Raw genomic sequence first — 25,607 nt, 5'->3', positions numbered from 1 at the left:
ACGGGGGACACACCCGCCGCTTCCGGCGCCAGGCGGGTCTGCAGCGCGCGGCGGCTGCGGCGTCTTTCCGCCCGACCGCGGAGGCCGCCCTGGCCATGGCGCGCAGGAAGGTGCGGCCGCGGCTGATCGCTGAGCTGGCCCGCCGTGTGCGGGCCCTGCGCGAGCAGCGGGAGCGGCCGCGCGACTCAGTGCGCTACGCCCTGGACTACGAGACGCTGATACGGCCGCACTCGGGCCGCAAGCTGCCCTTGCGAGCCTGGGTCGACGTGCGCCGCGAGAGTCGGCTCCTGCAGCTGCTCGGCCGCCTTCCGTTCTTCGGCCTGGGCCGCCTGGTCACGCGCAAGTCCTGGCTGTGGCAGCACGACGAGCCATGCTACTGGCGCCTCACGCGTGTCCGGCCGGACTACACGGCGCAGGTGCGCGCGTCGGGAGCTCCGCGCCGCTCCCGGCTCCGCGGGGCTCCGGCGCCTCCCCTGCGCGCCACCGAGTGGGAGGGGGTCTCCTGTCGCCCGACCCCTGGGCGAGCGCTTTCCGAGCTGACCTCCTCCCCCACTTGCTTTACAGAACCTGGACCATGGGAAGGCTTGGGGCATCCTAACCTTCAAAGGTAAGGTGTCGGAGACTCGGTGGGGAGGCTGCCCGCAACAGGTTGTTCCGGCAACGTCTGAGCGAGGGCCCCGGTCTCCTCTCCCCAGGAAAGACGGAGAGTGAGGCCCGGGAGATCGAGCAGGTCATGCACCACGACTGGCGGCTGGTGCCCAAACACGAGGAGGCGGCCTTCACCTCTTTCACCCCGGCGCCAGAGGAGACGCCGCGCCCGGTCCCCTACCCGCCGCTCCTCCGGGCCATGATTCTAGCAGAGCGACAGAAAAACGGAGATCCTAGCACGGAGGAGCCCATGCTCAGCTTGGAGAGGATACGCACTGATCCCTGGGACTATCCAGAGAATCAGGAGGCGAAGAAAAAGACCAAGGGCACTGCAGTCTAAAGTGCGGGAGCGGGCAGGCTGCCCCAAGGGTGCCAGACAGGGCACCCCTTTGGGTCACACCGGAATCAGCCCCCCTGGTATCTTGGATCTGACCTCCCCGCCAACTTGTCGAGGATTTACGTTTTCGTAGAAAGGGTGCGGTCTGCACCCTGGTTCCTCTGTCCCGGCTTCCCCAACTCGCAGATCTATCTGACTGCCAGAAGTGGCTCCTGGGGGGCACGCTGGAAGCAGCAGGGCAGCAAGTGTGGAGCCCAGTGCTGGCCTGTCACTTCCACCTTGGCTCCCCTTCCCACGACCCGGGCAGAAACTGAACGCGAATAAAGGAACATGAAGTAGCCTGGGATGTGGCTTCTTTTGAGTTTGGGGTTGAGGGACCAAAGCGGGCTGGTGGCAGGGCTTCAGGGAGGAACAGGCTGTCACTGCTGCTTACGGCCGTTGGTGCGGAGACCCGAGGGGACCGGGGCGGTCCGGGCGCGGCCGTAGAGGTCCCAGTGTGGGCGTGGACTACAGGCGCCGCCCCGCTGCGCCCACCGAGGCTGCGGCTCCAGGCGACAAGGCCGCTTTAAGCACAGGCTCCGCCCCGGTCCGCGCGCCGCCCCCGCCCCGGGCCCGCGTAGCCCGCGCCCCGCCGTCGCCATCATGATCTGCCTGGTGTTGACCATCTTCGCCAACCTCTTCCCGGCGGGTGAGCGGCGGGGGCCGGGCCACGCGGGGCAGGGAGGGGGTGCGGCCGGGCTGCGCGGGCCGGGGAGGGGGTGCAGCCGGGCCTGACGCGCCCGGACCCCGCCGGTCCCCGCAGCCTACACCGGCGTGCACGAGCGCACCTTCCTGGCCGTGAAGCCCGACGGCGTGCAGCGGCGGCTCGTGGGCGAGATCGTGCGGCGCTTCGAGAGGAAGGGCTTCAAGTTGGTGGCGCTGAAACTGGTGCAGGTGAGCACCGGAGTCCCCAGCCGTGGGTAGTAGGGCGGGGCCCCGGGGGCCAGAATCCCCCGAGCACGCGGCCTGTCCCTCTACCTCCCCAGGCTTCGGAGGAGCTGTTGCGGGAACACTATGCCGAGCTGCGCGAGCGCCCCTTCTTCGGGCGCCTGGTCAAGTACATGGGCTCCGGGCCGGTGGTGGCCATGGTGAGTGTCGGCCGGCGGGCGGGCGGGTGGGCGGGACGCTGACCCGGCGCTGACCTCCGACCCTATCGGCAGGTGTGGCAGGGTCTGGACGTTGTACGCGCTTCCCGGGCGCTCATCGGAGCCACGAATCCGGCCGACGCCACGCCCGGCACCATCCGCGGCGATTTCTGCATCGAGGTCGGCAAGTAAGTCGGGTTCCGAGTCTCCCAACTGGGCTGCGCGGGCCCCTGACCGAGCTCTGCCTGCTCCGGGCTGTGCTCATGCCGCCTCTCCCGCACAGGAACGTGATTCACGGCAGCGACTCGGTGGAGAGCGCTCGCCGCGAGATCGCACTCTGGTTCCGCACAGACGAGCTCCTGTGCTGGGAGGATAGCGCGGGGCACTGGCTGTACGAGTAGCTGGGCCTCTGGGGTTGCGGCTGACCCCGCCCCCTCCAGGCCCCACCCCGGAGCTGTGGTAGCCCCGCAGCAGCCTTCCCGAGGGCAGGTGGGTGGCCCGCCTGCCGAGCTCTGGTTGCCTTCCTGCCCTGGATGGGGTTCTCAGGCGCCTCGGCCCAGCCCGCGCCCGTTTACAGCTCGCCTGCAAACGCACCAGGGCGCAGCTCTGGTACTTGGCTTGCCCCGGCATTTGTTTTTATAATAAACGGAAGAAAACTTTTGTGCTCCAGTTGGTTTGGGCACAGGGACACAGAAGTTATGGTGTTAAGACATTTATTACATACAGAGCAGACACGTAGGGTCACTTGCAGGGCCAAAGCCTGAGGAGAATCGTCCCAGCCCCTTCCCCTGGCTGCACCCACCCGGCTCCCCCCAGGTCGCTTCAGGCCCCCTGAGGACAGAGAGGGACTTGACGGACATCACAGTGGAGAGTGGCAGGGCGTGGGGGAAGCCTGCAGCGGTACCGGCTGGGCTTGGGGGCAGCTGCCCAGGGTCTGTGCTTCTCTGTGGGAGGGGGTGGGCAGCAGGGCCTGGGGCGACCCTACCCAGTGTCTGGAGGAACAGGAGTGAGGCCTGGGCAGGGAGGGTAGCAGTCCAGGGCGATGCCCCTCAGAGCAGCAGGCACGGATACCTAGCAGCTCCTCTCCTTGGCCTCTGCTCATCAGCCTGTCGTCAGGGCCCTCATGGGAGCAGGTCGCACCGCCGACCCCAGGCACTTAGTAGCGTGTCTTAGGAGCAGGCTCCTCGGAGACTGCACCGGAGGCAGGCCCTGGAGCACTCCTTCCCATCACCCTGAGGCTGAGCCTACATCCAAGGACTGACCCCAGGAGAGGCCAGGCCCCCCCCCCCACCAACCCCTTCTTCCTGAGGCCTGGGCCTGCCCTGGCAGCCTGAGAAATTCCACCCTAGGGGCTTCCGAGAGGGGTGGGACTCAAGGGGCCTGCTCCTACAAGGTGGGTCTTTGCCCAGGTTGAGCCAGCGGGGAGGGGAAGACACGGGTCAGTGAGGGCCTAGCACACGGGATGATCACAGGGCTCGAGCGGGATGAGGGCGTCTGTCTGTCTTTCTGTCTTCTCGAGCAGCTGCCCCAGGAAGCTTGGTTACGTGCTTTCATGCCAGTTCCCAGGGTGGCAGGGGTCGGGGTGGAGGGAGCCCAGGGAAGGTGAGCAGCTGGGCCAGCTCCCTGAGGGTTGGAGCCCTGCTCTTGTGGACAGCAGTCAAAGGCAAGTGGACCAAGGGTGGGAAGACTCAGCAGGGTTGAGTCCCTGCTTGTCCCCCGGGGGGACCCTGGGAGAGCGTGATGGGAGTGGGAGGCTCCGGGTGGAGCCAGGGCCACCTGTAGGGGTGTGCCCTGGCCTGACCCCCACTGGGGTTCTGTCTCGCTCTGGCCCTGCAGTGCCCTGGGCCTGGAGGACTTAGAGCCAGGTGCCGGCCAGGAGCTGTTGGGGAGCCGGTGTTCCAAGAGGCTCTGCGCCTCCCTGGTCAGAACGCTGCCTGCTCCCCGCCCCACCCCCAGCCAGACCCACTGCTCTGCCAGCTCGCAGGGGGAGGCCCCAGGCCTCAGGTGAAAGCTGCAGGTTGAGAGGTCAGAAGTGGGGTGGACGGGCGCCTGGCCGCCCCGGGGCGGCGGTGGGCAGGTGGGCGGGGCGTATGTACAGGTGCGGGCGGCATCGGGCGGGCAGGGTGGAGGGGCGCAGCTCACTCGGGGGTGTAGGACACCTGCCACACGATGATGTGGCTGCGCTCGGCCTTGGACAGCACCGGCTTCACCTGGCTGACGTCCCCAGCGCCCTCCTCCGGCTCGTCGTCCTCGCCGTCGCCTGAGGAGAGCACAGCTGCGTGAAGGGGCTGCCCGCCCGTGAAGGGGCCGCCTGCCCAGGACACCCCCACCGCGCCCCGTGGCGCGCCCTCACCAATGCGGAAGTCGATGTAGCCCTCCCCGCCGCTCAGCACCAGCACGTTCTTCAGCTTCTGGGCCTCGGCATCTGCAGCAGGAGCGGTGGGCCCAGGGCCCTCGGAGGGGCTGTCGAGCACACTGCCGTTCAGGGTGGCCAGCACATTCCCTGCCAAGGGCACAAGCCTTAGCAGGGCAGCGGGGACCCCGCACGGTCTCCTGCCAGGGCCTCGCTGCAGCCCTCGGGGTGGGGTAGGGGGGCTGCCGGGAGCTCACCTGGCACCGAGACGAAGAACTTGACGGCATCCCGGTGGCCGTGGAAGCAGAGCTGCGCCTGCGCCATGGAGCAGTAGGGGATGAAGCTGCTGGCTGCCCGGTCGCTGCTGTCGTCGCCGTACACGTGGATGACACCGCCGGGGCGGGCCCCCTCTCCCGACGTGGGGGACGTCTTGTTGGCTAAAGAGAGAGGGGCCGGGGGCGCTGAGCCTGCCCACTGGGCAGGTGGGCCTTCCAGCAGGCAAGGGATGGGGTGGGGCCTGCTTGGGGCCCTCAGCTGAGCCAAGGGCAAGGCCATTTCAGCCCCAGGGCATCCAGGATGGGGGCCTCCTGAAAGCAGACGGTGGGCACTTTGGACTCACCTCGCAGCCCCAGGAGCTGGCCTCGGTGCAGGACCACGGCTGGGGAGGGTGAGGGCAGGGCAAGGAAGGGAGAGAGACAGGTGGTCACAGAGGGACTGGGCCAAGGGGGCTGTGCCCGGGCAGCCCACATCCGCCCGTGGCCTGGCAGCGCGCCCACCCGGGCCCCTGATGTGCGCCCACCGGCTCTGCAGGCACCTGGGGGCACTCACTCTCGGTCAGGGGGATGGAGATGACGACTCCATTGCCGGTGCCCACCCAGAGGCGGTTGCCTGCGATAAGCAGGGCCGTGATGCGCACGAAGGAGAAGCCCAGCTTTCCTGTGCCTGTGGGGGCGGGGGGTGGTCAGCGAGGTGGCCTTGGGGGACCCCCGCCCCCACACGCTGGCCAGCCGCCCTCACCCAGCATCTTGCTGACGTAGGGCTCGATGTCCACGTCCTGCAGGTGCTGGTGGGTGTGGGCGTGGTAGAGCCGCAGTGTGGAGTCCAGGCGGATGGACACCCAGACCCCGTCACCAATCCATGCCAGCTGCCGCACCTGGCTCTCCCGCCGTGGGTGGGCATCGAACGACTTCTGTGGGGTCAGGGCAGCCCGTCAACGGGGCAGAATCCCTGAAGCTGCCACAGCAGAGGCAGCTCACGGCCACCTTTCAGGGCCTCATTGCCCTCTCCTTCTGGGGGCCCCGGGACCTCCCCACAGCTGTGCCAAGGGAGGTGCCTGGGGCCTGCGCAGACTGTGACTGCTGGGTCAGGGGGAAGCAGCAGGCGGGCTCCAGGCAGACAGGCTTTCACAGCCCAGCCGCCCTATGCTGGCCGATGACCTCAGACGAACCAGTTGCCCCACTGAGGGCGTTTCCTGCAACCCCACGAAGCCCCCACGTGGGGAGCCCTGCCGCACTCGCCTCGATCTGCATGGTCTTGGGCTGGATGACGTGCACCTTGTTCTTGTAGCCACACCAGACGCGGTCGTGCACGACGGCCATGCAGCGGATGGAGTGGTGCGGGTGGCCCAGGTCCATTAGGTGGTAGTTGCTCAGGTCCCACTGGCCGTCTGCAGAGAGCCCGCGAGCCCTGCTCAGGCCTGGCTGCGCTGCTTCTGCTCACGTGGGGGGGTCACGCCCTGAGGGGATGTCAGGCCCCCCCGCACCCTCAAGCCAGGTCTCACCTTCACCCCGGTGGAAGATGGCCAGGGTCCCGTCGGCCAGAGCCACCAGCACGCGCCCCTTCACATGCCTGTGACAGGAGGGCATGTGGGTGGTGAGCTGGGCTCAGGCCACCACCCTTGGCCCTCCCTGCCCACCCGCCCCGGCGGGGTCACGCACACCAGGCTCAGCACCGAGTCCTTCAGCTTAATGGAGTGCAGACACTTCTTCCAGTTGGCCACAGCCGAGTGCACATACAGCCTGCAGGAGGAGGCCAGTGGGCGGGGGTGCCCAGGGTGCCCTCCCCACCCCGACCCCTGCGACCCTGCCTACCAGCCGTTTTGGGCTCCCAGCCACATGGTGGGCGCGGCACTGGTGCTGCCCGCGGGGTCCCCGCTGGGCTCCGGCTCGGGCTGCACACCACTCACGTCAGCCTCTGGCCCGTTCTCACTGTGGGGAGGATGGCGGCTCCAGGGAGGTCCACGGAAGCCTGGTCCCGCCCCCGCCAGTCCTCCCAACTCCCACTGCCCCATCCTGAGAGAGCCCACCTGTCAGGCTGGGTGCTGGGGGGTGGGGTGGGGGCCGGGTCCGTAAAGACATGCTCTGTGAGGGGCCCGGGCCTCACGGCGGCTGCCTCTGCCTCGCTGGGCCCTGCATCTGGCACCTCCGTGGCCTCCGTGGCCTCCTCCGTGGATGGAGCCGGGTTGACCTTCCCATTGGCGACAGCCGACACCTCCCCTGTGGAAGGGAGGGGTGAGAGGAGATGGCCACGGGCCTGGCCTGGGACTCACCCTGGCCCTCGTCCAGCACTGGGGTGTCCCCCGGGCCCAGGACTCACCCTGGCCCTTGTCCAGCACCGGGGTGTCCCCCCGGGAGGAGCAGTTGCTGCGTGGTACATTGCAGCGCGTGGCACAGCCCACCAGCGTGATGCCAGCCAGCACCCCATCTGCGCCTGAGTCCTCGGGGTTCACGTCGCTGTCCAGGAAGATCTCCCCTGGAGGGTAGTCGCTGTCGCTGGCGGCTGGAGGGAGTCACAGCCGTCACCCAGCTCTGAGGGGCCCCCGTGACACCCCCCAGCTCCAGTCCCAGTGTGGGTGTTGGGAGGGGAGGGGCTGCCTGTGACGCCACCCCATCTCCTTGTCCCGGGTGAGCGCCGCACTGGGGTCTCCACCTCTGTCAGCGACAGGATGGGGCGGTGAGCTCCCCCCTGGACGCCCGCCCTGGGGACCCAGCACCCACCAGGGATGCTGGAGATGCAGAGCACGTGGGCATTGCACACGGTGAACTGATCCACAACGGTGCCCGGCTGGTTGGCGTCGATGACCACCACTTTGCTGGTGGTCAGCGTGCTGGTGAGGATCCACACACGGCTGGAGGTGGCATCTGCCTCGGGGAGCTCCTTGGCCTGTTTTCAAGCACAGGGACAGGCTGAGGCACCCACTATTCTGGCAGCAACGGGGGCCGGTAAGGGGGCCCCACAATCTCTCAGGATCTGGCCTTGCCCATGGCCTCGCCCTCCCCTGTGGCCAGGACGGCAAGAAGACAGAACTGTACTCCGTGTCTAGGTCCAGGAACTCAGAGCCTCACCTCCCCAGAAGAAAGCTTAGTTCCCAGCATTAAGGCGCTGACTCCTACCTCAAGCCTGGAGGTGAAGTGAAGCCCCAGCATCCAGCCCCTAGCCTAGCTCCCTGGCGGCAGAGACGCTGCTCCAACCTGGCTGCCCTAAACCTTCGCCCCTCCTCGCTGCCCCGCCCACCCGCAGCGGATCTCAGGTGAGCCGGGTCTCCGGCCACTGTCCCCAGCTGTTCTCCAGACTGGGCGCGGCAGAGCCCTCTGGACGACAGGACGCCCGCTACCCTGACCTTCTTCTTCTCGGGGGACGCGTGGTTGCTCTTGGCCTCTCCTTCCACTTCTCGGTCGCAGGTCAGAGGGTCGCGGCCCGGCGCGGGCTTGACTCCATTCCCAGGGCCGTCCTCACTCAGCTTCCAGCCGCTCAGGTTGACGCCCGCGGCACACCACAGCTGGGGGAAGGCGGCCGTAAGGTCGGGGAGCCGGCCTCCCCCGGCTTCCCCGCCCTCCTGGACGTAGCTTCTGGGGGCCTCTGCCGCCTGGCGCGCTCCGGAGCCTCACCTTCATGGTCGGGTCCTTCTCCACCAGCGGGCGGCAGTACACGGGGACCGGCACATTCTTCATGCGGGTGTCCTCCTGGCCCCCGTTGGGACTCAGCTGCAGGAACAGGGCAGCGCGCGCTGTGGGTGCCAGGCCGGGCCGGCTCACCCGCTGCCGGGTCCTGCGGGCGGCGCACTTGGGACCGCCCTGCCCCGCCCCGCCCCCGCCCCGCCCCTGCCCCCGCCCCGCCCCGCCCCTGCCCCAGCCCCGCCCCATCGTGTACTTGGGACCCCGCCCTGCCCACGCCCCCGCTACGCCCAGCACCTGTTTGTACCTGGGACCCCGCCCCGCCCCAGCACCTCCTTGTAGTTGGGGCCCCGCCCACGGCCCGCCCACGACCCGCCCACGACCCGCCCCAGCACCTGCTTGTACTTGGCCGGCAGACTCCAGCCGCAGGCCTGCAGCCGCCCGTCGTCATTGCGCACGTGCTCGCGCACCTGGCGGTACTGCTCGCGCTTCTGCTCCCGCCGCGCGGACGACGTGCAGTCGCTGGCGGGGAAGGGCGGGCAGGTCACTGGGTCTGCAGGAGGGCGCCTGTGCCCCGGGGCTCCCCGTCCTGGACCTGCACTGCCCCTGCCGGGCGCGCATCTGACGGTTCGGAGGCCACTCCAGCAGCTGCCTCGGCCCAGATGTCCCTGTCGCCGTCCTCCACGGCCGACCCCCTTCCTTCCCCCTCCCTTCTGGGGAAACCCCCACAGTCTTCTGACCTGGCACAGAATTCCCCGTTCGGCCCTGGACCCAGATTCTTAGCTTCAAAACTAAGGACAGCACAAAATTCCAGACACAAACTCATTCCCCAGAAAGAAGCTCAACGCTGCAGGAAAAGTTCCTGTCAACTCCGAGAACCTCTGTGGAGTAGAGGGTGCAGGAGCCGCCTGGTGGGGCCTAGGGTGGCTGCTGGTTGCCTGGTGGGGGTCACCAGAGGAGCAAGGCCCAGCCCCTGGGACCATGCGGAGGGAGTGGGGGGGAGCATGGCCTCGGCCAGGGATGCCCAGTGCTCCCACGGGTGTGCACCCTCGGTGGGACCCCAGAGCAGCACGGTGGGGGCCGGAGGGGAGGGCCCAGGAGACTCACTCATCTGGGAAGAATTCCAGGGGCCGGCTGCCCGCTGAGCTCTGGCACATGCCGTGGTTGCGGCGCTGGCTGAAGCCGGCTGTGGTGGGCGACTTGTAATGGATGTTCACAGAGGGGTATGACCGCTTGGCTGGAGGCGGGCTGGACGAGGAGCTGAAGAGGCGGCTGAAGCTGCCAGCGAGGCACAGGGAGTGAGGGCAGGCCCAAGGGGCAGCCTCCCCAGCAGCCACTGCCCACACCCGCCCAGAGCCCCCAACTCACAACTGCCAGATGGTGGACTTCTTCTTCTCCTGGACAGACGGGTGCTCGCGGGATGCTCTGCAGGGAAGGGGTGGGGGAGAGGCCCTGCTCAGCCCAGCCCAGCCTGACTCTGCCCTGCCCAGTCCAGCCAGCCCCCGTGCCATCACTGGGCCCTCCTGCCTCCTTGCTTCAGACCCTCCCCCTGGACACAAGCATGGGAGCATCGGATGAGAGGGGCTCCTGGGTGTTACCCATCACTTCCTAGAGGGATCCTGCTGCGCTGGCCCTGATGTGCCCCAGCCTCTCTCTAGCCCAGAGGGTGCATCCACTGGCCAGACCAGGGCTGTACCAGAGGCCTGGCTCTGCTGGCCCCTGCAGATTCACCAGGGAGGCCCTGGCACCCTCAGTCTTTCAGGAAGAGAGGGGAAGGGGGAGGTCAGCTACACTTCCCTCCCCAGGACCTCTGAGAGTGATCCCCGCCCCCGACCGCAGGAGTCTGGAGGCCCACCTGATCATCTCGGTCCACCGCACGGCCTCCTGTAGCTCCATCAGCCGCTCCTTGTACTGGTTGCGCTCCATGAGCACGCGAGCCATCTCCACCCGCGTGAAGCGGCGGCGCTGCGCCATGGGGATTTTGTCCTGCAGGGAGAGTGCCGCTGCTCAGTGGTGAGGGGCCGCCTCTGGGAGTGGGCGCGCCCTAGGGCGGCTTCCCCATGGGCTCAGGCAATGCGGTGGGGAGGGCTGGACACGGGACAGCACCACCCACCGGGAATGGGTCCCCTTCTTCCTAGAAGGCCACGTGGCACACTCCAGGGCCACTATGCGGTGTGTTTACCTAGAAGCTCCTGGCAGTCCCAAACGCCCTCATCAAGGCTAACAGGCAGGACTGGCCCATGGGCACAGCAGTAAGAGAGGGTCTGGGGGGTCTGGTGAGCAGGACCGGGGTCACTACGTCAGAACTCATCGCTTAAGGTACCGGTGAAGCTGCTGTCCCTGGCAGAACCGTGTCCTCATGCAGCCCTAGCTGGGGTCGCCCTCCCTGAGTGCCCCCCGGACCGGCACTTGGAGTTCACAGCTGTGCTTGCAGCCTCAGGCCCCATACAAGGCCAAGGCACTGATCGGGCGCCTCCCCCACCAGGCCCCAGGTGTGCCTTGGGGAGTGGCAGCTGCCCAGGACACCTGTGGCTCTGTCCCCTCCTAGAGTATCTGGAGGTGGGGGCTGCGTAGGGTGGGCCAGGTGAGCAGCTAGTTTCCCAGGTGCTGGCTGTGGGACTGGTCTGATAGGTGTGTCACACGACCCCACAGCTGATGAGTGTGAGGTTAGCATCCAAACGTCACCCCAGGTTAGAGGCCCAGGACCGCCCTCTGTGTAAGGAGGGCAGCCAGGTCACTGGGCCGGGTGAGCAGGGAGAGCCCGCCTGTGACTGTGGGCAATCCACAGCTGCTAGGACCTGGGTGAGGTGGCATCCTACAGACAGTGGGGCTGGTTCTGACCTCATAGAGTCCAGAGTGGGGGTGCTGCTGCTGGGTGCAGGCTTCACACAGGAGATGGGCACAGAGACCGGAACTAGGGCATCCCGCTGACCGCCCCACCGCTCCCCGCCCCGCCCCCGCGCCCCACCCCGCCCTGCACGTTAATAGTGGAATATACCAATTCTGTACAGAGACAGCTGCTTACATCCTCCACCTCTTCTTTGGGTTCACGGTGGGCAGTGATGGCCTCCGACTTCACTCTGTGGGATGAGGACGGGAGCGGGGCGGGAGTGAGGCCCCCCCCGTGCACCACCGGGGCTGTGTCACACCTCTCAGCTGCTCGCAGGGCTCTCCTCTCAAGCTCTAGGCCCTGAGCATTCCTGCCGGAGCCCTGGGTCCACCCTCCACCCTTGCCCATGTGCTCCCCGAAGCCCGGCCAAGGAACAGGACCTCCAGTCAGCCAGCCAAGCGCTGGTGGGAAGGCAGTGCTGGCCAGGGGAGACCTGGCCCTGGGCCCCACAGACCCCGGCACAGGCGCCCCCTGTCTCGGGCCTGCCCCTCACACCTCCCTTTCCTGTCTGCAGCCAGAGACACCGGTCGGGAGAGCGGGGTGACGATGGAGGAAAAGGCCACAGGGAGGTGCGGAGCGCTGAGCGGGTACCCCAGCCGTTCCTGGGCTGAGGGCGAGGGCAAGGGGGGAGCGCGGGGACCCACAACGGCTAGAGGCCCTTTCCCCTCTCCCCTTCCCCTGAGCGAAAGGCCGCGTGTGAGCGCGGCGGGAAGGGCCGGCTCAGCCGTTGGATGAGGGACACCCACGACGAAGCGCTGTCCCTAGTGCAGGACTCCCGCAGGCGAGAGGAAGGGGCGCCCAGGGCGGGGCCGGACCCCGCCCTCCATGCCCGGCCCCGCCTCCACGGGAGCCCCGCCCCGCGGGTCACGCCCACCTCCTCAGCTCCTCCTCCAGGTCTTTGATGCGGTTCTCCAGTCTGAGTTTGGCCTGCCTGGCGGCCTCCAAGTCCCCCTTCAGCGCCTCCTGCTCCCCCGACAGCTGGTCCACCTTGGCGATGAGGTCGTTTTTCACCACGTTCAGAGCGTTTCTTTGAAAAGGCAGAGAGAGGCGAGCTGCTGTGTGCTAAATTAAGGGATGGGCTCTCAGAGGCAGCTGCCCACCCTGGTGATCTGAGCACACACACCCTGGTCCCAAAAGTGAATGAGCGGTGACAGGTGGTGGTGAGAGGCTGTGACCACCGCCACCCTCTCCCCAGGAGGGTGGGCTCAGTCCAGTGGTTCCAGGTTTTCCCTGCAGGCCACCCTGCAGGCTGGGCGGCTGCAGCCGTTACAGGAGCCCCTGGCCGGTGGAGGGAGGGCATTCTTACTTGGTTTCTAGAAGCTGTGAGTTCTCCAGCAGCAGATTCCCCACTTCCTTGCCCATTCCTGAAACAAAGGGCACGGAGTTGTCACATGTGCATGGTGAAGCCAGACCCTGATGCCCATCCCTGCCTCAGAGTAACAAACGTCTCCCTGGGGGAGGGGGCGCAGCCCACGCCGGAAGGACCCCACCCACTGGGGCCGACGTGAGGGGCCAAGGACCAGAGGCCCGAACTGCAGGAAGACACCAGGCTGGGCCATTCCGGGAGAGGCCTCTGCTGGTCACGGCACAGGCTCTCCACCAAGCAACACAGTTGGGGAAGGACCTGCTGTGTGTGAGCTCGTGGGGTCTCGGCCTGGCCTCTGCAGGGCACTGGGCAGGTCCCCGGGTCCTGGTGGACACCGCAGCCCTGGGCTGACTTCTAGAGCTCAGCGATGGGGATTGCGGCTGTCTACTGACATGAAGTCTGCGCACCAGCAGGGCCCCGAGAGGCCTCTGCACAACCTCCTCCATCTCTGCCCACCCCGCCCAGCGTCACCACCCTCCCCCAGGAGCACAGAGGCTGCAGTTGTGGTGACAGGACAGGGCCCCAGGCCCAGGGGGCAGGATGGTCCACGGCAGGTACAGCTCTCAGTGGGCTGGGAGCAGACCTGGGACCTGGCCCGAGGGCAGGGCCCGCAGGGGTCAGAGGTGGGAGTGAGGAGGGCAGCACTCCCAGGGCGGTGCCTGGTGGGGACCCAGGAGGCCACAAAGCCCCAGAGCACGGCTGATCCTTTAGGACAGCCTCCCGCGCAGTTCACCCCACAGCCTAACACGGCCGTGGCACGAGGTGACCCCGCACAGTGTGCCCAGCCTGGGTCCCCTGCTGTTTCCGTCCCCAACTCCCCGTCCCCAGTGGGGCCTGCCTGCCCTTCAGGTGGGACACAGCTGGCCCTGGGCGCAGGCCTTCTGAACTAACGAGGCTCAGAGATGCTGAGGCTCCCCGCTAAGTCCATCGAGGGCCTGCTCCGAGGGGGTCAGGTGCCCACTCGCCATGCCTGCTGGGGGCCCCACACCCCGCCCAGAAGCCACGGCCCTGCTGCCCCCACGCGCCCCCCCATCAGGCTCAACAAAGCAAATGGCTCGGGAAGCGTGAGGGGGTGTCGGGGAGGCAGAGGAAGCCAGAAGTAGGGAAACGCGTACTGAACTGGGGCCTTGGCCTTACCAAAAAAATCATCACGCACTATGGGCGCCATCCCAGTCCCACGGGAGACAGGCGACCGGGGCGGGAGGAGGAGAGGGAGAGAAGAGAAGCGCGTTAAGCCCGTGTAACGAGCAGGCAGGGGGACGTCAGGGCTGCTGCTCATCAGGCTAGGGGTGCTTGCGGGAGCGGGATAGAAAGGTCACCCTTGGGCGACGCAGAGGCCTGCCAGGCCAGGAGCGCGGAGCGGTGAGGGGAAGCTCAGGGAAGCCCAGCGGACATCTGACAGTGAACTCCTGCGAGGAGGGGGAGTTAAGGGCGGGGTCTCTGCAAGTGAGGGGGAGCTGTGCCAGGCCTGGTGCTTTTGAGTGGGTGTGTGGGGGATGACCACCTGAGGGTGGTCAGGGCCCCAGAGCCCCTGCTGAGAGCAGGCGGGCAGGGCCGTGGCTCAGGCGCCCCTTGCAGAGCACCCCTGACTTCCAGGCTGCACCCGACAGAGGGGAGACACCACAGAACCGGGCCCCCACGTGGTGTCGTTAACTCTCGGCCTTGCGGAAGCTGAAGAGACAGCCTCGGAGGAGAGGCCAGGTCCAGGGCGTGGCAGCTCCCCCTCACTTGTCAGGGTCGCTGTCCGCAGGCCAGTGAAGCAGACCAAAACAAGCTTTGGAGCAGCAGTGGGCTGGCAGCGGAAGCAAGCGTGCCTTGGTGGCTGGGGCCGGGGTCGGGTGCGGACGGGCTGCAGCTGGGGTGTCCCAGGGTGCCACCCCTCCACCGGGACGCCACTGAGGGGAAGAGGGTCACAGGAGAGATACACACCTGAGAACTCCCCTGCAGCCACGTCCAGCGAGGCACGGCGAGACCGGGGGGAGGAAGCGACAAAGGTCAATTGGTGACTGAAACCAGCAGAATCGAGAGGCTCTTGTTAAAGAAAAAGCAGCAATGACCAGCCATTTCGGGTTGAAGAGCCCGAAAGAGTATGAGCGGACATCCCCAGGCCCGTGGGTGCCAACTGCCACTCAAGGCAGGGCCCCCGTGGGAAAGGGGAGGCCGGGACAGCACGGCCCTCGGTCCCCAGGCCTGGGGGCGGGCGTGGCCCTCTCTGCTCCCCCCACCCATCAGGAGGGCTGCCCGCCCGTGAGGCCAGCCTGTGTGTGGGGGTGTGGTGGGTGCTGGGCGTCCAGCCTCACAAGTGCCCCCAGAGTGGGTGAGCTGCCGACACGGACCTGGCCTCGGGGGCGGGGGGCCTGGCCAGCCCAGAAGACCAGGGCCCTCTTCTTTGCCAGGAGGAAATCACTGAGTCAGGATGGGGTGAGGTGGCCCTTCTTTGTGCCAAACTGCTCCCCACTACCCAGCTGAAGACTTGAAATGATAGTCTTCACTTTGGTTCACTTCACGCAGAAAGAAATGATATAGCCGCCCGACGGAAGTGACAAGTGACGGATTCTGCTGGAGGCACTGTCATCACTGCCTCCGGAGCCCGGTGTCCTCCTTAGACCTCTTTCTACACAGACATCACTTTTTAAAAAACAAAATCTCGACCACACTCCCCATTGTCTCGGGCAACTTGCTCCAACCATCACCCTGAAAGCGTCCACGTGGAGACGCCCCACTGTTTGCCGCAGCTCCTCTGATAGGCGTTTCGACCCGGGGCTGTGCAGGCACCACGGCGTGTTCACGGGCTCCTGAGGGCATGCTTAGCCCTATCGGACGAACAGTGGCCTCACTCCTGCAGGCCCAGACGGCCTCCATGTCACCCATCACCTCCCACCAGCAGCACGGACAGCACCCGCTTCATTTTCATCAATCATTTGAGGAAAACGAGTTATCACGGTTCATTTCTGTTACTCCTGAAGTTGAGCAGCTTTTCAGGTTTGTGGGTCCTGTGAATGTCCTACTTTATCCTCTACTCATTTCCTGTTGTATGTTACTTCCTTTAATATTAATCATGGAGACCATATATATATGTAGGCTTTGGCCATGAAGAGAGGCACAGGTTATGAAAATACTCTCCGATACCCTCTTCTGGTTCTATTATCCTCGTATTTTTACGTCGATCTTTATCCACCTAGAAATTACTTATGTACATGGTGTGAGGTTAGATTAGACTTCATTTTTTCCAAGTGGCTATTCAACGACTCCAGTACATATGCTAAGTCAACCATAATCGGGCACCTTCTGGCGTCAGTGACAGGGGACCGGGCTTCCCGTTGCTGACACCTCCTCCAGCTGAGCTGGACTCTGGGCACAAGAGCAGAGCCCCAGCTCACCCGTCCAGCTCATCCCTGGACAAAGGGCCAGCCCCACGCTCCAGGGCTCCGTCCACACGTCCCGAGAGCTCTCCACCCTCCTCAGCTCCTCAGGGCTGCCTGCCCTGCCTGTGCCCCTCGCACTGAAGCCTCCAGAAAGGTCCCCAAAGGCCTGTCACCCCCAGAAGTGGGGTCTCATTCCAGCAGAGCTGAGTGGTGCCCAAGAGGCCTTCTGCCCGACAAAGTGCCAGGACTCAGGGTCCCACCCTCCCAACTGAGAAGACAGCTCTCCCTGCAGCCCCTCAGAGCAGACTCATCGGAGGCGCTAGTTAAGACCTCCCGCAGGAAGATCAGGTCAGGCACTCCTGCTCCAGGGAACCAGCCCCAGGAGCCCTGTGCACATCATGCTGGGGGCCGGTGACCCACCTTCACCTACTGCTTCAGTTCTGTGGTTCCAGGTAACACCAACTGATGTGCAGTTTACAGGGACTGACATCCAGGGCGGTGCCGCCTGAACCACAGGAGGTGGCCAAGTGCCACAGCATCTGCCAGCCCCGGGGGCGCTGAGGTGGGAGGGCGGGGACGGCCACATGGGAGGGACGGCCACACGGTGAGAGTGGACCCACCGTCGGCGCTGCAGCCGTGGGCACGGCAGGGAGGGACCAGCTCTGCAGCCTGGGGCCATGGAGCAGGAGATCTGGCCAGCAGGAGGGATCGACACGAGCAGGCCACTCAGTGCCGCCAGGGAGCGAGGAGGCCTGTGAGCTCCCGTGATCTCTAAGAACCACGTGAGGCGCCACAAGCGAGGCAGAAGCCTCAGTCCTGACAGCCAAAAGGGAGACGACCCAAATGCCCCTCCGTGGCTGGACATGAAGTGTGGTCTGTCCACACACTGGAACGCTATTCAGCCACTAAAAAGGAATGAGATCCTGACACGCTCCTATGCGGATGAGGCTCAAAGGCATTCTGCTAAATGAAGGCGGGCAGATGCAAAACGCACTGACATGAAGTGCCCAGGGAGGCGCGTCTGCAGACGGGACGTGGAACAGTGGCGTGGGGTCGGGGGAGGTGGCAGGGACCGCTGCAGCGGAAGTCACACGGTGAGGAGCGCACAGATAGCGTGGTGTGGACATCCCACCTCCGGAAAGCTGCTGGTCGAGGCAGGGCCACTGCCTGGGCTGGGCGTGAGGTCAAGTCCTGACTCTGCCTACGCACCTCACCCTTGTGACCCTGGTTTCCTCTCTGGGATGTGGGCCATCAGCAGTGCCGTGCACAGAGCATGCTGGCAGCCCTCTTCTCGTAAGGACCGTGATGAATGCAGGAGTCCTGTCACATGACATGAACGGGGAAAGGCACGAGGCCCGGGACCCAGCGTCGTCCCTGAGACCCCCACCATCAGCGCAGCCAGGAGCGGGCCTCCGCCCCCGACAGGGAAGTGCAGTGTCCTGTGCCTGCACGGTTCCCAAGCGTGCGGGGCCCTGGTGCAAAAGCTCTGCCATGCACGAGGCTGCCCTCAGCCCCTCGCAGCCTCCCTGGCAGGAGGGCGCTCGCTCCAGTGACCGCAGCCTGGACCCAGGTGCCTCCTCCCAGCTTCACCCGGCCCTGCCGGCCTGCGCCCGTCCCCATGAGTCCACGTCCCGGGGGGACGGGGACCCACGTCTAGAAACCTCTCCTGAAGACATCACCGGACACTCTGGCAAAGACCTAAGCCCGCAAGTGGCTATGAGAGTGGAAGTCGAACAGTACAATTTAGAACCAAGATGGAACCCATCAGGTCATTTGCAGTCACGTGAAGATAAGGAAGGTAGAACGTGCTGCGGAACTTAGTCATTCAGGGGACATCAGCGTCAGCCACAGAGAACAGGCCGGATGCACGTGGCCGCCCCACACCCTGGGCGCATGTGCTGGTGAGGGGGTCTCTTGTCACGACACAGCGGGGGCGGGGGGCTGCTTTGCTGTTTACTCTCTTCTTGGCAGAGTGTGATAATTATTTAACATTATTACCAGCTTGTACCCTTTTTCCAAAACTGAGAAAAATGCCTAAAAATTAAACTTATATGATATTAGCTGAAACATGTAAAAAAAGAGCAGAAAGATGTCAAAATATTAAAGGTGATTATTCCTAATAGATTTTTTTTGAATACTAATAGTTTTGTACATTTAAAAATATGTATTTTTATATAATGCTTATGAGAAAGATTCTGTTAAAAATATTTATTGCCCAGAGCGGGCATCCTTGTCTTGTCCCTAATCTTAGAGGGGATGCTTTCAGTCTTCCTGCACGGAGTGTGAACGTACTTCCCAGTCCTGAAACGCGCCTGACAGCTGAGACGGTGGTGAGTTTCACATAGTGTGTTTCATGGCACCCCGATGCACGTGACTGTGCACCCACAGCTGGCACAGCCGTGCTGGTGCTGAGCCCCCGGTGCTGCTGCAGCCCGCAGCCCCCACCCCGAGGAAGAGCCGGCTCCTGGGAACCACTAGGCAGAGGAGGCGGGGCCGTGCCAGCTGAAAACGCCAGCCGGGCCCCCTTCGTCTACGGGTCAGGCCCGGCGGTGCGGGCAATTGGCAGGCTAGCCGGGTGGCACTGTCCACACAGGGACCCACTGTGGAGATGCCCCGAGCGCCCGTGGGCATGTCTGTCGGGGGAGAGACAGCAGCAGCAGGATTGACAACCAAAACTCCGGGATGCTGGACAGCCCTGCCTCCTCAGGCTGCTGGTCAAACACCATCACATGTTAGAAGGCAGGGCTCCCAGATGCTGCTGGAGCATCGCTACCAGCCCGCTGGCCACACGTCCAGAGGGAGCAGCTGTGCCGGCTCCAGCTGCTGCCCCAGCCCGAGGAGAAACAAGAGAACCCTCCCCCCCGGGGGTGGGGAGGGGATGCACCGGAACCGCAGCCCCGATGCCTACCTCGCTGGCTCAGAGCGGGACGGACGCTTCAGGGACGAGGCTGCCTCTGCAGGCTCCGCTCTGGACGTGTGCCGCATCCAGGGGTGGGGCGGAACCTGGGAGACTGCAGCACTTGCCGCCACTGCCCTGAGGGCCCCAGCCCAGCCTCTGGGCTACACGGGCTCTCTCTGTACCATCTCACACTTGCGGAGGGAGCTGACTGTCTGGGCACATTCCTCGAGAACTGGAAGAGCTAGCAACGGCCACCCTTCCAGAACGTCTCCTGAAGGTGGGAGGGGCTCGGCACAGGGGCCGCTGAGGACTACCGGGGACAGGACTGTTCTTGGGGTGATGGTGTCTTCTGCAATTAGTGGTTCAACTCTGTGAGCACCGCAAACCCTGCAGGGTGGCACCCTCCACATTTACAGCTGGTACAAAGAACTTCCCGGCTCACAGAGACTCCACCCTCATCCAAAACAAGAGCACCCACAGCAGGCCCCGGAACGGCTGTGTTACCTAGCAGGTCGGCCCCTTCGTCCACGTCTCCGATGACCTCGGAGCCCGCCGTCGACAGCTCGTGGTACAGGGAGTCGGTGTTGATGCCAAAAGCCTTGTTCACGATTCCCTGGGTTGGGCTATGAGGACACGCGGTGAGGGAGACCAGTGAGCAGGCAGCGCCGCAGGACCAGGCATGAGGACACCCCTGCAGGGCCGCCGATGCCAGCGCCGCCCACGCAGGGGCAGGCATGGCAGGTGCTGGGTCAGCACCCCAGGCATTTCCCCCCCGAGGGGCTGCGGGCACAGGCTCTGGGCCCAGCAAGCACCTGCTGCCTGTGCGGTCCAGGCGGGGCTCCCGGCCCATGTCCAGCTCTGGGGTGGAGTCGATGATGTCCTGGACGTCAGACCACTCGTCACTGCTGCCCATGCCTGGGGGACACAGTGGAGCCTGGGTTGGGGGTGGCCGGCGGCTCCTGGCACTCCCTGTGGCTGCCCTGGGGCCCCCTTGTCCGGAGACCCCAGGCCAGGCCAGCGTGGGCAGGAGGGTCAGGGGAGGGTTCTTCTGGGGGACCGGGGGCCGGGCGCAGTACCTATGCTGACATTGCGCATCTCCTGTGTGACCTGCACCTCCATGTTGCGGCTGTTGCGCTTCTCCCGCGCTCGCTTGCCGTTCTTGGAGCCACCGTAGTCGCCCAGTGGCTGCAGGCCCTCACTGAGGGGCGTGACTGCGGCCGAGGGCACGGAGGACGTGGGCGTGTTGGACTTGGTGCCCGTGGTGCTGGGCGTGGCCGCTGCTGAGGACTGGCCCGACTCGGACATCTCGTCCTGTGGACACTGGGGCCAAACACAGGGAGAGGGAGGCTCGAGGTGTGGGTCTCGCCCCTGGGAGGCCAGCTGGACTGCGCAGGGCGGGTGGGTGTAACGTCCACTGCCTTGAGGCCCCCTCACTTGGGGTCTTTGCCACCCTGCAGTAACACACCACTTGGGGCCGGAGTGAACAGGACAGGGGGACACTTCTCTCCCACCGGGCTGATTCCTCCTGTCACTCGGCTCATCTGGCTGCAGCCTCTGGCTCTCCAGGGGCAGGTACAGCTTATTTAAAAGGCTTCCCCAGGACAGACAGGAAGTTATGTGGACGGGGCAAGTAACCCCTTGCAGCCGGAGGGTGGACAGAGCTAAGCCACAGCCCAGGGTAGGGCAGAGGCGCCCCAGCGGGGGAGGGGACTGGGGAGGCCGGCGTGCCTTCTGACCAAGTTACCGCTCCTCTGCGAGGCCCTCGAGGGAGGACCCGTCCTGCCCCGGCGACAGTCAGGGGCTGTGACGCCCCGATTCTGCCAGTGGTGGCCCCTCCCCAACAAAGAGACACCAGGGGACGGGCTTCACTTAACCTCCACGGCCCAGCTGAACTGAAGTTTGCCTTCGACACCTGCGCAAGTGCAAACAAGTTGAAACCCGACTTCTGCAGAATGGGATGTCCCCAAACATTTCAAGAGTGCAAAAAGATCAGATTAGTAAAAACTGCCACCGACTGTCAGCCTTAAGGATCTCCCTGGAGACAGAAAATGCTGTCTGAATACTGTGCTCCCCTCCATCCGTCTTTCCTGGGGAACCTCAATAGCAGCAGCCCCTGATCTGTGAACTGAGCCCGGGGCCTGCAGTCTCTCTCCTATGCAGAGAAGGGGCACAGTCTCGGCGGGGTGGGGGGGACAGCCCTGTGTCCCCTCCAGGCACACATTTCCCCTTGGTGCTTCCAGAGGACCCAATGGTGGGGTGCGGCCTTCTCTGTGAAGCTGGAGGGAAGCTGGGACTCCCTCCTGTAACTAGGCAGGGCTGGCTGGGCTCCTGGGGCCGCTTCCAGGTGACTGGGGGTCAGAGCTGGTTGGGAACTTCTGAGATCTGCCTTGCCCCAAGCAGCCTGGTCACCCTGGGTGCCACCCATCCTGGGCTGAGATGCCTCCACTGTCTGCATCACCGCTAGGAGGGGCCTCCATCCCGGCAGCTGTGTCCCCAGGGGACACTTGGTGGTGTCTGGAGACACTTGTGGTGACCAGAGCCAGAGCTGGGGGTGGGTGGAGGTGGGGTGCCCACAACACCCCACAGGGCACAGAACGGCCCCCCAGCCAACCACACTTGGCTGCGTTGCCAATGGGCCGCGGTGAGAGGTCACCTGCAAACACTTTTGACTTGGCTTTGGGCTCTGCAGGCTAGGGCCAATTTGTAAAGGACAAACCCTTTCCTCCTCACAGCACCGTGCATGTTGCGGGCCTCTGTGATGGCCCCGTGTACTCTGTCTGCCCACGCGACAGAGGCGCCTGGGTGACCCACGGGGAGGGTTCCTGCTGGTGCCCAAGGAGGGCAGTGCGTGAGGCTGCTGTCCCGGGATTTCACAGGGGCGGGCACCACGTGAGCCCACGCCACATGGAAGCACACATTTCCAGACCACCTGACTCAACGGCTATGCTCCTTGTCTGTCCGTGACTTGAACGCTTTTGCTCCCTGGGCCTCCTGACCCTGGTGATCACTGTGGGGCGAGGCGGCATCACCAGGCCTCCCTGGCTTCCCAAGCTGTCTGCTGCCCTACAACAGGCCACCACTTACCCACAGGACACTCCCTGGCCACTACTTACCTAAAGAAACCTGCCAACCTCTAACACCAACGTGCAGCAGTGGCCTCCAAATGCAAAGAACCCACATCCCAGCGGCCGTGCCTCCCATGAGGAGCCACAACTGTTTGGTTAAAACACTGAAAGTACAGTACATAAAAACAAAAAACAAAACAAAACAACAAAACAAATTAAAAAATTAGGAAAACCTGAAAACCTACAGCATAAAATAAAAAGAACTTAAAAGTAACTGTTAAAAGAAATCAAACAAAACACACCTATGAACTAAAACATAAAAGACTATGGTTTATTAAGAGAGGACGATTTCAGACAACGCAGGAGGAGGAGAGACGCGGTGAGGACGCGAGGGGCCGTCCAGGAGGCCCCCCACCCCGCAGCTCTGAGGCTCACGCGCCCGGCAGGAGCCCTGGGGAGCCCTTCTGCCCAGACCCCACTTGCCGGCAGGACCCTCAGTAACTGGTAGGCACAAGGCTCACTCCACAGAACAAATGCAGAGCGAGTGGGGTCACTTTCCAACACAGCTGGTAGCTGGCAGCCTCCTGCAGCCCGGCCGGGTGCTGCAAGGCCGGGGGGAAGCTACAGGGAGGCCTGGGCCCAGGTCCGCCCCCGACCTGGAGGCCAAGGGCTCTGCTGCCCACAGGTACCCTCTGACAGCCTCGGAGGGGCATCACCAGACCCAGGGCGGCCTCATCTCCCCCAAGGTGGCTTCCTCACGGGCAGGGGGACCGTGGTCTGCCTTCTCCAGGCTGATGCAGCCCACAGAGCAAGATGCGTGGACAGTGCCAGGGAGCCCTGCACAAGTGCCTGCCCTTGGCCTTGTGGGACCCCAGTGCCAGGGGGTGGTGCTCACTAAACTGGGCAGCCCGGATGTCCACCTTCTCAAGCTTGGGCCCAGAGGTCACCAGCACAGGCAGGCCAGGGAGAATAGCCCAGAGAAGAGAAGCTGCCCCCGGCCTCCGGCCTTCTGGTTGGAGCACAAACCTGGGATGCCAGGACCACACGCGGGGAGAAGCCTGGCCTGGGGTGTGGTGAGGGACAGTCACTGTGCTCAGCCCTGCCCTGGGCTCGCCCTGGCACAGGCAGCTTCCCGGAGCGGCCGGGACCCTGTGCGGACCACACCCTCCTGGACACAGTGGGGCAAGGTGGGGCCCTCACTCCGCGGCATGGCTACAAAACCTGGTAGCTGGAGCTGAGCTGCAGCTGGCCGAGGTCGCTCAGATGCCAGTGGTCCCCTGCAGGCGCGGGCTTGCCCCCCATCTGTGCACGTACCGAGCCATCGGCCAGGGGGAAGACGCTCAGGGACGTGGGGCGCTCCTTCCTGCTGAAAGGCAGAGAGAGGACAGGGAGGGGTTAGAGGAGGGGCTCCCGAGGCAGGGCTGCAAACCCCTCCTGGACGCACGGGCACCCACGGTGCAGCTGGGGTTGCTCCCCTAGACCCCCCCCACTCCGCCCAGGGCTGAGTAGGCTGTGACTGTCTGGGCCCGGCGCCTGAGATCCCCACTGACTGCAGCCAGGCTGACTAGCCTGCTCACTCGCCAGGGGCACCTCCGCTCCACAGTGGTCCCTCCGTCCATCCCCCTGTTGCAGCATCACCACCCCTTCATTTGCATCCACTGTAAACAGAGGCCTGCATGGCAGGGCCTGTGGAGGCCCTGTGGCTTCGCAGGCGGCATGCCTGACTTCTCCTTGGCACAGCTTCTGCCTCCAAGGGTCAGGAGGGGTCAACCTTTCTCCTCTGCTGCTTGTCCCATCACTGCTGTCAGGAGCCCTGGGTCTGGAGTAGAGAGCTTATGCTGTCTGCAGCCACACGAGCTTTTCTCTTGCTCTCAGTGGTTCTTCCTTTTAAAGCTCCGTAAGCAAACTGGGAACGTCCGTTAGGCTAGATGGAGGTTTAGAGCCGCCTGCCAAGGCCGGTCAGTCCCTGGAAGACGCTCCGGGCTGTTAGTGGTGAGGGCACAGAGCCGGGCCCGGGGTGGCACAGAGTCCATGCTGCTCAGAGCCCGGTCAGGCCAGGCGTCTGGACCCCTCACACAGGCGCTGAGATGGGGGTGGCGAGGCCACTTCGGGGGTCTCCAGGGGCCGGTTCAGAGGCTGGGCTGTCTGGAGAAGGGGTATCTTCTTCACGGTGCCTTGCGGTGCAAGTGGTGGACAGGCAGGCGGAGTGGCCAGGGGCACGACTCCGAGAAGGAGGTCTCTGCGGGGGTCCCCCACAGTTCCGGGGCTGGTATGGTTGGGGCCCCCATTTCCTGCCTGTCTGTCCTGTTCAGGAGAATGCCGCCCCTGCGGAACAGTGTCCTGGATCCTTGGGGCCTGGCTGTGCCCTCCGGGGCTCTTCTGTGGGTACAGAGCCAGAGGAGGCCTGGGGGGCTGGATGTCTCCCGCGGATGATACCGTGTGCCTCCTCCGTCAGCCCTCGTCCCCCAAGACAGACGCACTTTCTACAAGGCTCGGCCATTGCTTAGAAGGAGCTCAGATGGTAAGCTAGGCAGGCTGGGTCCGTAAATCCACCGTGGCTCTCCCCAGGGCTGTTTGCTGGCCACAGGCCCTGGCCCCGGGCCTCCCTGGGGCTCCCAGCCTCTGCTCGCTGCTGTTTCTCCACGGGGCTCCGGTGTGGGGGCCTCCTCTCCTTGGGCCCAGCTCTGACGGGGGGCTGCACACAAGGGTCCTTTGGGCCAGGCTGTCACCAGGTGCCACAGGGCAATATGACGGTAGGGGCAGCATGGGACCATCTGCCTCCCAGGATGGCAATCTTCTCTGTCGCCCGCCTCCATGGCTCTGTGCATGCACGGAGATGGCCAGGCCCAGATCCCCAGTGGAAATCCTCACAAGGGATGAGTCCCGCGTCCTCTCCTCTCTGAGCCAGTTCGGTGGGGATTGCTGTTGGCTGGCCAGCCAGAGCCCGGTCTGACGCTGGGCCAGCACATCCTCCTGTTACGGCCCGCAGCTCCCCCAGGGGACTTCAGTCCCCATCTACCCCTGAGGCTGCAGCCTGAGAGGGCCACACGGCTCACAGATGGCATGCCTCTGGCTCTGGGCCGAGTGACCAAGCTGGGCTGCCTGACACCGGGTGCAGTGTCTCCACCAGCGCCTGCCGCCTCCTGGGGTGTGGACATGAGGTCCAGCCTGTGGCCGGCGGGTGTTGGCCAGTGGGGTCTGCATCGCTCCCATCTCTGAGACCCACCTGCCCTCCTCAGCCGCAGGCCCTGTAAACGTGCGTCTGGAGCCTCCAATCGACGCGCGACCCTGGCAGCCGTCCAGGCTCCCCCAACCCGAGGCCCGGGGACGGCTGCGGGCTTTACCTTCTCCTCCAAGACTGGCGAGGACTGCGGGGCAGCGACACACAGGCGGGGCCAGCACACGGCGGAACGGCACACAGTGGGGGCAGCACACAGTGGGGGCGGCACGGGGCGGGGGGGCGAGACAAGAAGACAACATTAGAGGGCGATGGTCGGGGTTTGGGGCACGTGTGGGCACACGGAGAGGAATGGGCCCCACAGGAATAGACAGATGTGGGACATGCAGACGCCTACTCCGGATGGACACAGGACACATAGACACACAGCCTCTTGGCTTGGACGGCAGGTGGCGCCCATTCAGACAGGGTGGGTCGAGCGTCCTCCCC

General features: G+C 64.9%; 3 protein-coding genes across 20 annotated transcripts in view; 2 read left to right on the top strand and 1 right to left on the bottom strand.

The window, feature by feature from the left end:
• Positions 1 to 22: 22 nt before the first annotated feature.
• On the top strand, positions 23 to 1,323 carry MRPS34 (mitochondrial ribosomal protein S34). Its single transcript, XM_019987247.2, has 3 exons — positions 23 to 416; positions 565 to 607; positions 696 to 1,323. The coding sequence occupies exons 1-3, from the start codon at positions 96 to 98 to the stop codon at positions 986 to 988; spliced, it is 657 nt and encodes a 218-aa protein (XP_019842806.1). The 5' UTR covers positions 23 to 95; the 3' UTR covers positions 989 to 1,323.
• A 140-nt stretch (positions 1,324 to 1,463) lies between these two features.
• Positions 1,464 to 2,769, top strand: NME3 (NME/NM23 nucleoside diphosphate kinase 3). Its single transcript, XM_019987251.2, has 5 exons — positions 1,464 to 1,673; positions 1,788 to 1,918; positions 2,011 to 2,112; positions 2,185 to 2,297; positions 2,393 to 2,769. Exons 1-5 carry the CDS (start codon positions 1,628 to 1,630, stop codon positions 2,508 to 2,510), a joined length of 510 nt encoding a protein of 169 aa, XP_019842810.1. The 5' UTR covers positions 1,464 to 1,627; the 3' UTR covers positions 2,511 to 2,769.
• A 36-nt stretch (positions 2,770 to 2,805) lies between these two features.
• Positions 2,806 to 25,607, bottom strand: part of MAPK8IP3 (mitogen-activated protein kinase 8 interacting protein 3) — a 43,954-nt gene continuing 21,152 nt past the window's right edge. The window contains exons 5-33 of one of the 18 annotated variants that reach the window (XM_019987222.2): positions 25,285 to 25,308; positions 23,162 to 23,306; positions 19,952 to 20,195; positions 19,688 to 19,790; positions 19,380 to 19,498; positions 14,541 to 14,642; positions 13,749 to 13,766; positions 12,552 to 12,609; positions 12,120 to 12,272; positions 11,354 to 11,435; positions 10,211 to 10,341; positions 9,724 to 9,780; positions 9,463 to 9,633; positions 8,751 to 8,877; positions 8,350 to 8,445; positions 8,082 to 8,240; positions 7,459 to 7,624; positions 7,058 to 7,213; positions 6,768 to 6,957; positions 6,553 to 6,669; positions 6,400 to 6,480; positions 6,243 to 6,310; positions 5,980 to 6,128; positions 5,480 to 5,651; positions 5,291 to 5,404; positions 5,082 to 5,120; positions 4,720 to 4,899; positions 4,463 to 4,612; positions 2,806 to 4,369 (exon numbers count right to left, since the gene is read on the bottom strand). In XM_019987222.2, the coding sequence (XP_019842781.2) occupies positions 4,248 to 4,369; positions 4,463 to 4,612; positions 4,720 to 4,899; positions 5,082 to 5,120; positions 5,291 to 5,404; positions 5,480 to 5,651; positions 5,980 to 6,128; positions 6,243 to 6,310; positions 6,400 to 6,480; positions 6,553 to 6,669; positions 6,768 to 6,957; positions 7,058 to 7,213; positions 7,459 to 7,624; positions 8,082 to 8,240; positions 8,350 to 8,445; positions 8,751 to 8,877; positions 9,463 to 9,633; positions 9,724 to 9,780; positions 10,211 to 10,341; positions 11,354 to 11,435; positions 12,120 to 12,272; positions 12,552 to 12,609; positions 13,749 to 13,766; positions 14,541 to 14,642; positions 19,380 to 19,498; positions 19,688 to 19,790; positions 19,952 to 20,195; positions 23,162 to 23,306; positions 25,285 to 25,308 (3,493 nt within the window). In that variant the 3' untranslated portion in view covers positions 2,806 to 4,247. Of the gene's footprint in view, positions 4,370 to 4,462; positions 4,613 to 4,719; positions 4,900 to 5,081; positions 5,121 to 5,290; positions 5,405 to 5,479; positions 5,652 to 5,979; positions 6,129 to 6,242; positions 6,311 to 6,399; positions 6,481 to 6,552; positions 6,670 to 6,767; positions 6,958 to 7,057; positions 7,241 to 7,458; positions 7,625 to 8,081; positions 8,241 to 8,349; positions 8,446 to 8,750; positions 8,878 to 9,462; positions 9,634 to 9,723; positions 9,781 to 10,210; positions 10,342 to 11,353; positions 11,436 to 12,119; positions 12,273 to 12,551; positions 12,610 to 13,748; positions 13,767 to 14,540; positions 14,643 to 19,379; positions 19,499 to 19,687; positions 19,791 to 19,951; positions 20,196 to 21,988; positions 22,110 to 23,161; positions 23,307 to 25,284; positions 25,309 to 25,607 lie in introns of those variants that run through there. The other 17 variants (XM_019987215.2, XM_019987221.2, XM_019987224.2 and 14 more) reach the window with 17 other exon arrangements.

This window comes from Bos indicus, chromosome 25, assembly GCF_029378745.1.
Source record: "Bos indicus isolate NIAB-ARS_2022 breed Sahiwal x Tharparkar chromosome 25, NIAB-ARS_B.indTharparkar_mat_pri_1.0, whole genome shotgun sequence".
NCBI lineage: Eukaryota > Metazoa > Chordata > Mammalia > Artiodactyla > Bovidae > Bos > Bos indicus.
Note: the sequence above shows the minus strand (reverse complement) of the source record. Positions and strands in the feature narration are given on the sequence as shown.